This window comes from Ricinus communis, chromosome 6, assembly GCF_019578655.1.
Source record: "Ricinus communis isolate WT05 ecotype wild-type chromosome 6, ASM1957865v1, whole genome shotgun sequence".
NCBI classification, from domain to species: Eukaryota; Viridiplantae; Streptophyta; class Magnoliopsida; order Malpighiales; family Euphorbiaceae; genus Ricinus; species Ricinus communis.
This window is the reverse complement of record NC_063261.1, coordinates 502823-516377: the sequence shown is the minus strand read 5'-3', so window position 1 is coordinate 516377 and position 13555 is coordinate 502823. Positions and strand designations below refer to the sequence as shown.

The window sequence follows — 13555 nt, the reverse complement described above, 5'->3', positions numbered from 1 at the left end:
GACACAATGTAAATTAGTTATATCTACAGATGATGGTAGACAGTCTCTTTAAAAAAATTTCCTTAATTTTGAGTGGTTAATGGTTATAAATAAGCCAACTAATACACATACAATACTTAATAAATAATACTATATGTCAATATTTAATTCAGTTTATTTATAAATAATATAATAGACACTGAGAAATTTTTCCTACTAGCTAATCATTTAGATGACTATAAGATCATTTCATCTGAGCTTATAACTACTACTTAAATTGAAATAAAATGAGCAGTGAAATAAAAGAGCAAAGTAAGCTTTCCTTATAATTGCAAATACATAAAAAAAAAAAATTGAAATAAAAATTGACTATTCCAGTATATTATACTTAATTATTAGATGAATATTTTATTTTGTAATAGTGAGAGAGTGATGCATATATTAAATAATAAAATATGTTACTCATTTAACAATAGATATATAAAAAATTCAGAGAAAGAAAGAAATAAATTTAATGGAATAGTTATCTCTATCAATTCTTTTGAGGAGCTCATAGATTTGTTAGTTGAATAGCTTAGTAGGTGATTGTCGTATTATATATCTAATGTAATTCCAAATTATACTCATGGCTCCATTTTGATTTGAAGTCATAAAGATGCGATCTGCCTTTTATGATTCTAAAGTAAAATCTTCTTTATAGTAGTGTGAGGATTAGATGCTTCTCATTTTTATGCTGATCCTCTTTTTGATCACTGATCATTCCCTCCAGTACTCTTCAAACCATCCAAATAATATAATATATAACATCCTCCACTAATGAAAAAAAGTTGTGTTCACTTTTATAATTCCTTGGAAGATTTTTTTTTTTTCTTTTGTCCCTCTTTTCCTTTCAAAGTAACTCTTCTCTTCGCATAACCCTCAAGTTATGGATCATATGCCTCATCTAACATGCATTTGATTTTTGACAAACCATTCCAAAATTATATCTTTGGGATATTGCATCTCATCTATTTGATTTGACTCGAAAATATTGTAATTTTTATTTTTTTTGATAAATTTTTAAAACAAAAAAATAATATGAGAATGTCGATATTATATATAACATGAAACACGATTCAATAAAAAATAAGAAGATAACTATCTATTAGATAATTAATTCGGATTGAGATTTTCTTATATTTTTTTTGAACATGATCTATATGAAGAGAAATTGACGGAAATAAACATTTTCTCCTATTCCATATATTTTTATAAAAAAACAGAAAAGAATAAGAGCTCTCCTTACTTATTTTCTGTCTTAAAAATAAAGAGATTTAGGGTCTATTTAGTTCAGCTACAGCTAGTAACTGGTGGCTGATAGCTGGTAGCTTATGGCTAATAAATTAAACCGTTTGGTAAAATTTTATTAGCGTTTGAAAGTATAACTTATCGTTAAATATATTTTGTTTTATTATATTCAATGATACAAATTAATAAAAATAATTTATAATACTTAAAATATTATAGTTAAATTTCTTTAGCTAAATTGTATTTATTTAAAAATATTTATAAAAGTTATTTTAAAAGAAAAAATTTAAATTTAAATTCTACTAATGTTTCTAATTTGAATACCATAATTATAAATATTATAATTATTTAACTATTAAGAATAATTTTAAAATAACAATTATTTATTATAAAATATAAAAATTTAATTATATGATATCAACTTAAAATAAGTTATTATTAATAAGTTTTAATAAGGATAGTGTTTAAATAAATAAAAAATTAAATTAGCTAGCTAATAAAAAAAATTAAAATAGAACTGATACAATCAATAGGTAATTGAGACCAAATCACTTATCAACTGCTGTTTTCTAAATATTTACTAAACGCTTTAATATAATTATTCAATAAAAAACAACTATCAACTGTATTAAACCTCTGGACCAAAACCTTGTTAGACTATAATGTATGGACAACTTCGGTTGTGATTTTGTTGTGAACTGTTAATTGATTACAAAATCCTACCCTTCCACAAACTAAAAGCTTAGTTATAAAAGCAGGTCTTAGTACATGTTAAAAGGAATTAGTTTCTTCGAGAGTGTCATAGCTAGGGACACAATTATAGCTGAAGAATTTCCAGAGTTAAGGGTTTAACCCAGCTCAGATTTCTTCATGGAGCTGTAATACATGGTCAATTTTCCCTCTAATGCATAATTATAAGAAAAAGTTACATAAAATACTATTTTTTTTAAATATTATTTTTATTATATTTTATTTTTCATTTTTACCTATTTTAACTTTCATTTTTACTTATTTTACCTCTAATTATATCATTTTTACTGTTTTCTCTATACTTTTTTCTTTTCTTTTCTTTTTCTTTTTTCATTTTGATTTTCAAATTCACTTCTTCCTTCTTTTTCGGCACTCTCATGGTGTTGCATGACAAAATTTTTTCAAATTTTTTGAATATATATATATATATAAGATTTTGCAACTGATTTTATTTAAAGGATGGTTTTAACTTATTCTTCTATTTCTCCTAAATATAATAATTTTTTTTAGATCTTAAGAAATTTAGTGAATCCTATTTGTGTTGATAAGAAGGAGATTTCAGGTAATATTGTTTCTAAAAAAATAGGTAAGAAGTCAGTAGCCAAGAGTTTGAAAAAAAAAAAGCAAGGTATTGGTATTTCTTTATCTAAAAATATTATAGAGACGAAATCGATAAATAAATATGCTCATTGCCATTAAAATATCATTTATTGTTGCTCTTTGTTGTATGTACTAACTTGGAATAAATTTTTGAGTTTTTGATTTGTTGATTAATGATAGAAAAAAATATGTTGAATCCTTTTGATTTGTTATTGATTTCATTTTTAGAATATTAGCGTTTTATAATTTGATAAGAAGTATGTGATTTATCTTCTAGTGTTGTAGAATGTAGATAAATAGATGATTGCAACTAACATTTGAACATACACTTAAGGTGTTTAATGAATTTCTTAAATAAGTTTTTTTTCTTTCGCTTTTGGTGATGGTTTTAATGGGTATGGTACTAATGAGTTTGATATTATATTCAAGTATATATATATATATATATATCAAAACATGCATATAAATACTATTTTTGTATAATTTTAAAAAGATAAAAATTTTGTTTGTAACCTTTTTATTTTAATATGCTAGAAACTTTTCAGTATAGTGATACAAACATTATTATTTTCTTTTCATTTTTATCAGAAATATATAGTGAAGAATGACAAGAAAAATAAAATTATAGAATGATGAAAGTAAGAGTAAGTGGATTATTATACAACTAACAAGAAAGTTGATGACGTGGAGCATTAATTTAAGACTTCATGGCTAGTTATTTAATTTAATTTGATCTTTTTTCTTTGCACTAGTGATAATATACTTGTACTAATAAATTGACTAATCTTTTTAAATAATGTCAAACTTACATATGCATAGATACCAAAATACAAGCAAAAACCAAATAATAATTTCGAATACTATATATATATACTATATGTATACCAAATATATATGAAACATATACTAAAATCTGTAAAATGTATACCATTTACTGTAACTTTTTCTTATGTTTTTCTAAAGACATAAACATAGTGAGTATATTATATATAAGAAACATATACTAAAATAAATTGAATGTATTTTATTATTTTGAATAAACACTAATATTATATCTTTGCTACTAGAAAAAAAAAATTAGAATAAAATCATGTTAAAAAAATTAAAATTTTGATTAAAAGTTACCTAACATATACATAATATATAGCTAACATATATATTTTATACCCAACATATAATAAAACAAGAGTAATGTATAGTATTTCCTAAGAGTTTACCTTTCTATTTTATAAATATGCAATCTATATAAATTAAAGTAGTTGCACATACCGAATATATATTTAATGTATACCATATTTTGTTGAGTGTATACTATTTGCTGCTACTTTTACTCTTTTTTCAACAGGTGTAAGTATTTAAAATATACTATAAATATGTGCAATAGATACTAAAATAAATATAATGTACACCAATTTTTAGAGTTTACCTTTTTAATTTTCTATATTTGAAATATATATATATATATATTATATATATATATATTAAAATATTTCAAATATCAAATATATACTTAATGTATTTTATATTTGATGGAATGGATCTCATTTGCTTCTATCTTTTTTATTATATTATGTTATAAGTATTAGGGCTGAGCACGGATCGGTCCAATTCGGTTATTTATAAATCACCAGTACCATACCAAACCTCGGTTATTTTAAAATTGAAGGTACCAGTACCGTACCAAACATAAAAGGATCCAATACCGTATTGTACTAATTTTACGGTTCAATACAGTTCGGTTCGGTGCTATTTTCGGTTCTAAAAAATTTAAAATCACAACTTTAATCTCATCTTTAATCAAATACATTTAGAGAAAATATGATTACCAACCTAAAAAAAATAGCATGAAAATCTGAATTAAAATTGCAATCACATTCTTGAACAACCTGTTTCGTAATTCAATCACTTGCAAATACAATAATTCATTCAATATTCAAATACAAACCATTAAAATATATATTACTGCTAGCATAAAAATATTTTACAGATGGCAATCATTAAAATAAATAAATTTACAAACTTTATGTAGCACTAAAATATATGTCCAAAATTAGCAAAGGAATGTTATTACCTCCCCTCAAAATTAGCACTCCATATTTAATCTTGGCATAACCAATCTCAGGATCTTGAATAATTTCTATAATAAAAGTAAAAAATTACATCAATAAGACTTAAGAGCATCAATAATAAACAAACATATGTAAGAAGTAAAAAAATGTTACATGACTCTATGCTTTCAATATCCTCTATTGATTCTTCTAGTTGGATAGGTTTATTTGAACTTTTAAGCCAATCTTGACAACAAATGAAGACCTCCGCTGTTGTAGGAAGTAAAGAACTTCTATATTGTTAAAAGATGTTTTGACAATTTTTTCTCAAGTTTTGTTTGATCCTTTTCAAAAAAAAAAAAAATTTATAAATATAATTTAATATTTTTTATATTTTAATATTAATTTATAATATTTTAAAGTTAATAAATTAATTATTTCTAAATATTTAATTTTTTAAATTTTATTAGTATAATAATATAAAAATTATTTTTAAAATATTTATTTCTTAATTTTAATATTTATATAAATTAATACTTTTAGTATAATTAATATTATTATTCTTAAAATAAAAATATTATATAATTAAAAATTAATTTATTAATAAATATAGTGTAAATAATATTATATTTATATAATAATATATTTTTATAATTTTTACTAATTTATATAACTTTTTATTAAATTAAGTAATTTTTTAATTAACTTGTCAAAAATTTATAGACAATAAATAAATTTTAAATCTAGTATTATAGTATGTATACTAGATTACTAGTATTAATATACTATGTGACATATTAATATATATAACTTATATTTTTTATAGAGTATAAAGTATATTATAATATTATATTTATTTTTAATATGTATTATTTTTGTATTTCGATAACAATTGCTTGAATTATATAAATGATAAATATAAAATAATTTTTTATAGAGTATATGTATTATTTTTTTTAATATATGTATTATTTATATAATATAAATAATTATTTATAAATATATGTAAAAAATTCGGTTCTACGGTTTGGTCCGGATCAATACAAGACGGATCGGTTCTGGTACGGTTACGGTATGGTTTTTACTAAAGAACCAGTACCATACCATAATAGTATAAAAATTCGGATAGGTTCAATTCGGTTATAAAAAGTTTTGATTTTTTCGGTTCTGATACTTTTCGGTACGGTTATTCGGTTCGGGCGGGAATCACCGAGATCCATGCTCAGCCCTAATAAGTATACATAATATTTAATAATTTCATAGAAATATAGAATAATAAAGTATTATCATAATACTATTTTTGTAATTTCTAATAAACACGAGAGTTATTATATAAACTTTAACTAAATCAATCAAAATAATTTTCAATTTATAGTATTTTTAAAAGAAAGACTTTAACAAAAAATAATATTTTTGACATTTTTTTGGATATATTTAAAAGAATCCCTAAATATAAACCCATTTTGAGAGAATATGCTTAAACCTAAATAGGTTTTTCTGTATTATTCTTTTTAGGTGATTTAACATTAATTATTTGCTTATTCTCAAACAAACACAAACTTTTCTTTCTCTATCTCTCTTTCTTCTTTTCTTTTTGTAATTTTTTCATAAAGAAGGATCACGATCCTGTTGGATAACGTCCAAAAAGCTGTGCATAAGTTGTGGAAGATGTCTCCACCCAATGGATTTTTTATGCGTAGGCTTTATTTTCCTTAATTGTAATTGGCCTCCGGTTTGAACTTTCATGACCCTGAACCTATATTGCCAAAGTTTATATATACTAATGTCCTCTGATGCGCACCGAGGAGATTCTAGAAAATAATAATAATAATAATAAAATATTGTTTCTTAAACACTTTTGGCCTCGCTCAATCACAGTTGAAGTTTAATTCAAATAAAAAAAATATTTATTTTTTCTAAAAATTATTATTATATGTCATAATAAATAAAAAAGTGACATAAATAGATAAATGCTTTATATTTTGATATTAAATGATTAACGTATATTTTATTATTTAAAACTAATAAATATATATTAATTATTTATCGATTTGGTGTATGTTCATATATTAAGTCTAGATAAAAATTTTATTTATTTTTTATAAATAAAAATAGTTTTATTAATTTTTTTATATATAAAAGATAATTTACTCGAATTTAGTATGGTTTTTAAAAGTAAAAAGTTTTGGATTTCTTTTTTTTTTTTTTTGCTTTAAGTAAGTTTTCATTTTTACTGTAAGAAATTAACTATTTCTGTAGTCTTATTGACGGCCTATTAGACTTTTCCTGAATATAAAAAAAATTACACAGTAAAAAGTGGTTCCAACTCACCAAGTTGCAAATGAATGTGACAGTTGATGAATTACATTTTAAAATTTGAAAAATATCTTCTTTTTCTGTCATCATCTATGAACTTGCATACTGGAAATTTACATGCTGCATTAGTTTGTTATTCCATTTTCTTTTGCTGAAGTTAGGTAGTTAAGTAAAATAAATTAGAGAAAAATAGAGAGGCATTACATACTTGTCGCATTAAAATGCAGAAAACCATAATTAGAAGTGCCATAATCCATTACAAGTAACAACCAGAATGAACATTAATAAATATACACCATCCTACATTACTAAACCCCCTCTCCTTAGTTAAAGATTTTTCTTCTTTTGTTTCCCAAGTTAGTTTAATTTCTTTCTTTCTCCCCCCATCAAAAGAAAGCTACCACAAAATTTAAAAGCAAAGAAGAGAAAAAAAAAATGAAGTAAAAGAAAAACAAAAAAGAAAGAACAAGAACTGCTCATCACTAAATATTAACTTATATGAAGTATACCCCCTCCCTATCACAGTTCTTGAATTTTGAAAAGAATTTGCCTATCAACAGATTGTAGGATTCCATTATCAGCAATGTTTGAGTATTCATCTTCATCATCGTCATTAACATCAATGGCAATGTTCAAGTCAAGTGAGAGAACTTTGTTCTTCTCATCTGATTCATCCTCTTCATCCTTGACTTCTTTCTCCCCACTACTTTTTACTCTTCTTGAAGGTGAACAAGCTCTTGACGCTGAACTATAACTTTCACTACCGAAAATGATAATGGCATCTTTCAGAGGAGCATTTTCGCCACCAGGAAGTGCTACTTTTCCACTTTCAATGGCTTTCTTGATTGCCTTTTGAGAACAGTAATCAACTTGCTCCACATCTTCCATGAAGAATACTCGATGAGGATTCTCATTCAATGCAAGGCCGAACCTCTCATGATAACCACAACCCAACTCATCTCTACCCCTCTTATTCTTGGATTCATCAGTTGAATCAGTTCTTGTTGATGAATAGTTGCTTAGACCAATTGAAACAAAGTTTGCTTGGGAGCCATAGACAAGTCTGGCTAACTCTCTTGCAATCTTTTCCTTTCCTTCAGAATCAACTCCTAAGAAGAAGAGCCAAGTTTCTTCTCTTTCTGCTCGGTTATTGGACTTGCGTTTGCTCTTGCTCCTCCCGGACCTGCACTCAAGAATGGCAGTCGCGATTTCGGGAATAATATCTTTCTGCCATGGAACCTTTTTCTCCAAGCTACTGCATAGAATCTTCAAGTTTTGGTTATTGAGCTCCTTGAAGCTTTGTAAGCCTTCTGTGCCGTCCACTGCTTCACTTGAAGAAGCTGAATTTGGGCTAGAGTTAGGATTTGATAAAAGCTCTGGTTTGGTAACGCTAATCAAATTGCTTTCAGAGCCTTCGGCATTGTTACATTCAGACAACCAAATCTTCTGCTCTTTCTGAAACTGTCTTGGCTCGAAAATGACTGGCCAGCTTAAAGGCGCTTGATTTATGTTGGTGTTGCACTCATGGGAAGAAATGGAAATTGGGGAAGCAGGAGATGAAGCAAACTTTATGGTTTTTGGAGGAGAGTGAGATTCTTTATTATGAAATGAGCTGCCAAATGAGTTCCATTTCTTCAGAAGAGGGCTTGTATTCGTACAATATTCCTGCTTGTAACAATGAAAATGAAGTTAAGCCCATTTAAACTTCATGATTAATCCAACATTAAACAAGATTAACTATATATAATAAGGTAATTAATTAAGTACCTTATCATCAATAGTGATTCTTTCTGTCTCTACTTTATGCTGCTTGAGCCATGAAGGCAAGCTTGAGCTAGTGGAAACTGTAAAATTGGTAGTGAACTCCCTCTGACTGCAACCTATGCTTTGAGCATCTCTATTGAAATTGACATTGAAGTCTGTGAAACAAGTTGAGTGATTATCAACTGCAGATTCGAGCTTCGGCCAACCATATCCATTGGTAGATACTTTGCTTCGGTACCGACATTGTAGGTCACTGCATATGAGTAAAGACAAAAAGAAAAAGGATTAATATGAGATAGAGGCATATGAAGAATAATAGAATAAGTTAGGGAACTGGCAATAGGTTCACATAGAATAATATGCTAGAATCACTTAAAAGTTACCTGTCAAGATTGAGACTCAGGCTCAGGCTACCAACTGGAATTGGGAGAGGATATAATTCCCAAATAGTCTCTAGAGAAGGGCGGCCTGACTTACATTTCATGTATGTCTGGAAAGTTGCAACTCCCATGAGCCACAGCCTTTCAGTTTCACCAATTCCGCGGATTAATCTTTTCAGCTCCATGATTATGTACTCCCCAGAGCAGTAATAGCTTCTCCTTTGCTCACCGTATTCCGACCAAAACTCAGCAACCCATTTGATATCACCCAAATATAAGAAAACCCCTCTATTCAAATAGCTCTTCACTGTGCACCTAAGCTCTACAAGCTTTTGCTCAACCTCCTCTTGTGGAAGATCTCTCAAAGAGATGAGAGGAAAGCTTATGAACCGCATCGCTCTCAACTCCCCAGGAGCAAGGCCTCTCTCAATCTTATTCATGACTAGTCTAACTACACTTTCTGTACTAGCTAGACATTCTCCTGTAATGATTGTGTTTCTCTTTTTCTCCATCAATGTGTTTAAAACACTCATTACATCATCATTACTAACCTCATGATCTAATGGCTTGCTTAGTGTGACTCCATAATGACTAAAAGGAAGAGACGGAGACACATTATTAGTGCTAAAAATTTGAGGTTTAGTGATTTCTTTAGACTGGCAACTTGTAGCAGTAGTGCCTTGAGAACAAATCTCCAAAGAAACTGCCTGTTCTACCTTGTTCTTCACTTGGGTACTTGAGAAACCAGCTTCCCTCATAACTCTACTAACACTCGGGTCGTCTAAAATAGAGATTATGAGCTGTTCTATCTCAATCTTCAAAGCTAAAATGGGTTGTTGCTGGTTTTCAATGGAGCCTCGACGCTGGTGAGCCTGAGCACGCTTAAAAGCTGCAACCAAGGCATTAGATAAGGAAGGATAAGAAGAATGAGGACCTAACAACGCACTGGAAGTGGAAGCAGGTAGGCGATTTAGAGCAACATTAAAGCAAAGCTCTAAGGCCTTGCATTGGAGAGGATGAGAATGGGATTGAAGGCAAGCTCTTCTGAGAAGGCCATTTGTAGATGCCAACATAGCACTTGCCACATGAAGAGGAGTGACTTGGGCATGGCCTCGACGCCTAGCAAGGCTAACTGCTTGCTTTACTATATTTGCAGCCTCAGCAGTAAGAGCTTGCTGCACACTGCATATTCCTGCTCTCATTTTCTGTTGGGTTGGATGTACACTCCTTTCTCTTCTACAACTGCAATTATTTTCAAGATATATGTAGTTAATTGCTTTAACTACACTATAAGAGAAATTGGTTTCATGGGTGGTTTTTGTCTTTTCTTTTCTTCTTTTAAGACATATAGCAAGAGAAACCAACTAAGGGAATTGTTATAGTAGGGCTATCAATATATGGAACTAAGCAACTAACTGGTTTATATTATGGTTGCGATGAAAAAGGTGGTGTGAGAGATATTATCTAGTATGGGTTTGTGCTTTTCTTGTTAGTGAGGCAAACTTTTTTAGTCTTTGTATGTGAAAGTGGCTTGCATGTGATGCTATATCTCTTTCTCTCTCTTATCATATAAAGCTTAGTGGATAATTAGGGGAAGAAAGGTAATTGGTCTCTTCTTCATATAAAATATATTTATATTTTATAAAGCACTAACCTTTGAGAACTATGAATGGAATAAACACTTTGTCTTCTTTATATATGTGTATATATATTGTACCTTATAAACTCCAAACCCATTTAAGAAGAAGGAATAATGAGCCCAAAATTAGATGATGAGCAAAAGAAAAGATGGAAAAAGAGAAAGGCAAAGGCGAGAAAGGGAAAGGGGCAATCCACCAATAACGAGGACTAAAAAAAAGAAAAAAAAAAAAGAAAGAAAGAAGGGAGAGGACTGCCTGTCTGTTTGAAGAGAATTGGGAACTGTGGATATTGGTTGTCTTTCTCTTTGCTCAGTTCTCGAGAAAAAAGAGAGGAATAATATGCCTTTGATGATTGATGATTGAGTTATGGATGTCACAAACTTAAACAAACAAATAATGATAACAGAATATTGCATGAAATCTATGTAAGGAGAAAAAACATTCTTTCTCTACCTCTCCTATCAATAACAAAACTCAGCTCATCTCTCTGTAAAGTTTGGCTTTGAAAGCCTTTATTTCAAATCATGTTTTTATTTTTGTTGCTATTTTTAATGCCATTATAAACAAATTGTTTCAATTCCTTCCTTTTTAAATCCTCAAAATTTCATTTGAGCTGTGCTACCTTTATAAATAAAACTAATTACGTTTTTAATACCAAAATGCAATTGATTACTTAGAGACAGGTTAATTATACATTTACACTTTTTATAATTAATTGGTTCTAACTAGGATTCAAATTGGATATCCAACAGTTTTAGAGAAGATTCAAGTATTAATTAAATCATATTTGATAAGTAATTATACATATCGAATAAAAAAGTACATGTATAAAATGAAAGTTAATTTGTTAGAAAATATTTATAAATAATATAGAAATACATTTATTTTTATAAAGTTTGCTGTCGGTTGGATAGATATCTGTCATCTTTTATTATGTATACTATAAAATGCTATATATGAATTTTTATAAATATTGCAACACTGTAAAAAGATATTCAGAATTATAAATTAATAATTACTGCAAGTGATCTAAAATTATTATATGACCAATATCGATCCAACCGAATTCTATTTGCCCTCTTTTATTCTTTTTCTCTCGATGAACATAAACATTTTCCTGCTAACATATGCTGTTACCCATAATGCTGAAGAAAAATTAAACAAATTATCCCTAAAATTCAAAAGTTTGTTCATGAAACATTTGACGGTTCAATATAGCATAATGATAGGTCAATTTAAGATCTTGAATGAAGAATTTATAGTTCAAATGAGGAGTGCAAAGATGTGCAATTTGGAGTGGAATATTATGATGTTAAACTCAACAATCTCTGGCAACGGTGACAAACCTTGTGATATTTCCACAATATATGATCATTGTAGTATATCAAGATTGTTGCTATGAGGATTGCCATTTATCCACCTATACACTCCATCTCTAATTGTTTAAGGCTTGTAAAAAGTGATATAAATTGTGACTCTAAACATTCTAATACTGAGGATAAATAATTTAAATTCTAATAAATAACAAAATATTTAAATCCAAATTCCTCAAAAGTGTCAACAATAAATATAATTTGAGAAGAATAATAATTGATGGAAATCTAGGAATTTCAAACACTATCCTTCTTTTTTATGCAAAATAATTTGATTAATTAGGTTTAGTCCAAGATATCATAAAGCATTTTAACCCTTCCTTAAAGTGATTAAAACTAAACCTGAAATGATAAACTACGAGAACAAATTGAATCTCTCAATCATAATCCAAATCTCTTAATTTAACAAGTTAAGCTATCATGCAATCCTATAGATGATTGATAAGGAAATTATGATATCTCTATAAAACTCTAATAACTAGTTATACATAGATCCTATTATTCATTGAATTTTTATTGATAAACATAGTATGAAATAAGGAATCAAGTATAATGAACAACTTAAATCTTCATTAATCAAAGTATAACACATAGGAAAGAGTACAAGATGAAATCCCTCGACAAGTAGCTTAGCCACAGATGACTAACATAATAACATCAAATATTATTCTTAATCTAAAAAGTGAATGAAAAATAAAATCCAAACTTGTTTACAAAGCTAGAAGAACTTGAAAGCTTGAGGTTGAACTTCTTTAAGGATCCACTTGTACCTTATTCTTCACCCAAAACCTTGCTTTTTTTTTTTTTTTTTTTTTTACCTTCCTAGCCATTTTTATCCTCTAAAAGCTCTCTTCTTTTCGAGATAATAATTTTCTCTTAATGGTCTTATATAACTAAAGATATAATAAAAGGCTGAATTTTAATGTTTGCCCGACTTTCTCAGTCACGGTTGTGACTTAGGTCGCGACCTCGACAATAGCTTTTACTAGCTTATACTCCTTTGGGTCTTCAGTCATAATCATGGCTTTCTTCACGACCTCGACTGGAAACTTTGGTCCATCAACCTTTAGCATCCTCTAGGACATTATAACACCTGCATTTATCTTCAATTAACATTATTAAAGTTTTAAGAACCTTTTCAAAAACCCTTCTTACTTAGTAACCTAAAAATTAATACCTTATACTAATTATGGACACATTTACCCAGTTTCATAAAATTAACTAATAAAAAGAACATCATTTAATGCTAAATCAAACACCAAATCGGCCTTGGTACCATGAATAACCTTCAATCGGAATTACCATATGTTGATGGTGGTACTGCAAGGAACTAGTGTAGAAAGTGCTCTAATTATCTTTAAATCTATCTTGTAGTGGAAGAGATGAAAATTGAATCAGCTACTCTATTTTAGGAGAGA

The 13555-nt window shown here is 28.1% G+C and overlaps 1 protein-coding gene across 1 annotated transcript; it reads right to left on the bottom strand.

The window, feature by feature from the left end:
* Positions 1-7217: 7217 nt before the first annotated feature.
* Positions 7218-10575, bottom strand: LOC8272385 (protein SMAX1-LIKE 3). The gene is made up of 3 exons (XM_002516583.4): positions 9128-10575; positions 8748-8997; positions 7218-8645 (listed from the first exon to the last, which is right to left on the bottom strand). Exons 1-3 carry the CDS (start codon positions 10324-10326, stop codon positions 7500-7502), a joined length of 2595 nt encoding a protein of 864 aa, XP_002516629.2. The 5' UTR covers positions 10327-10575; the 3' UTR covers positions 7218-7499.
* Positions 10576-13555: the final 2980 nt, after the last annotated feature.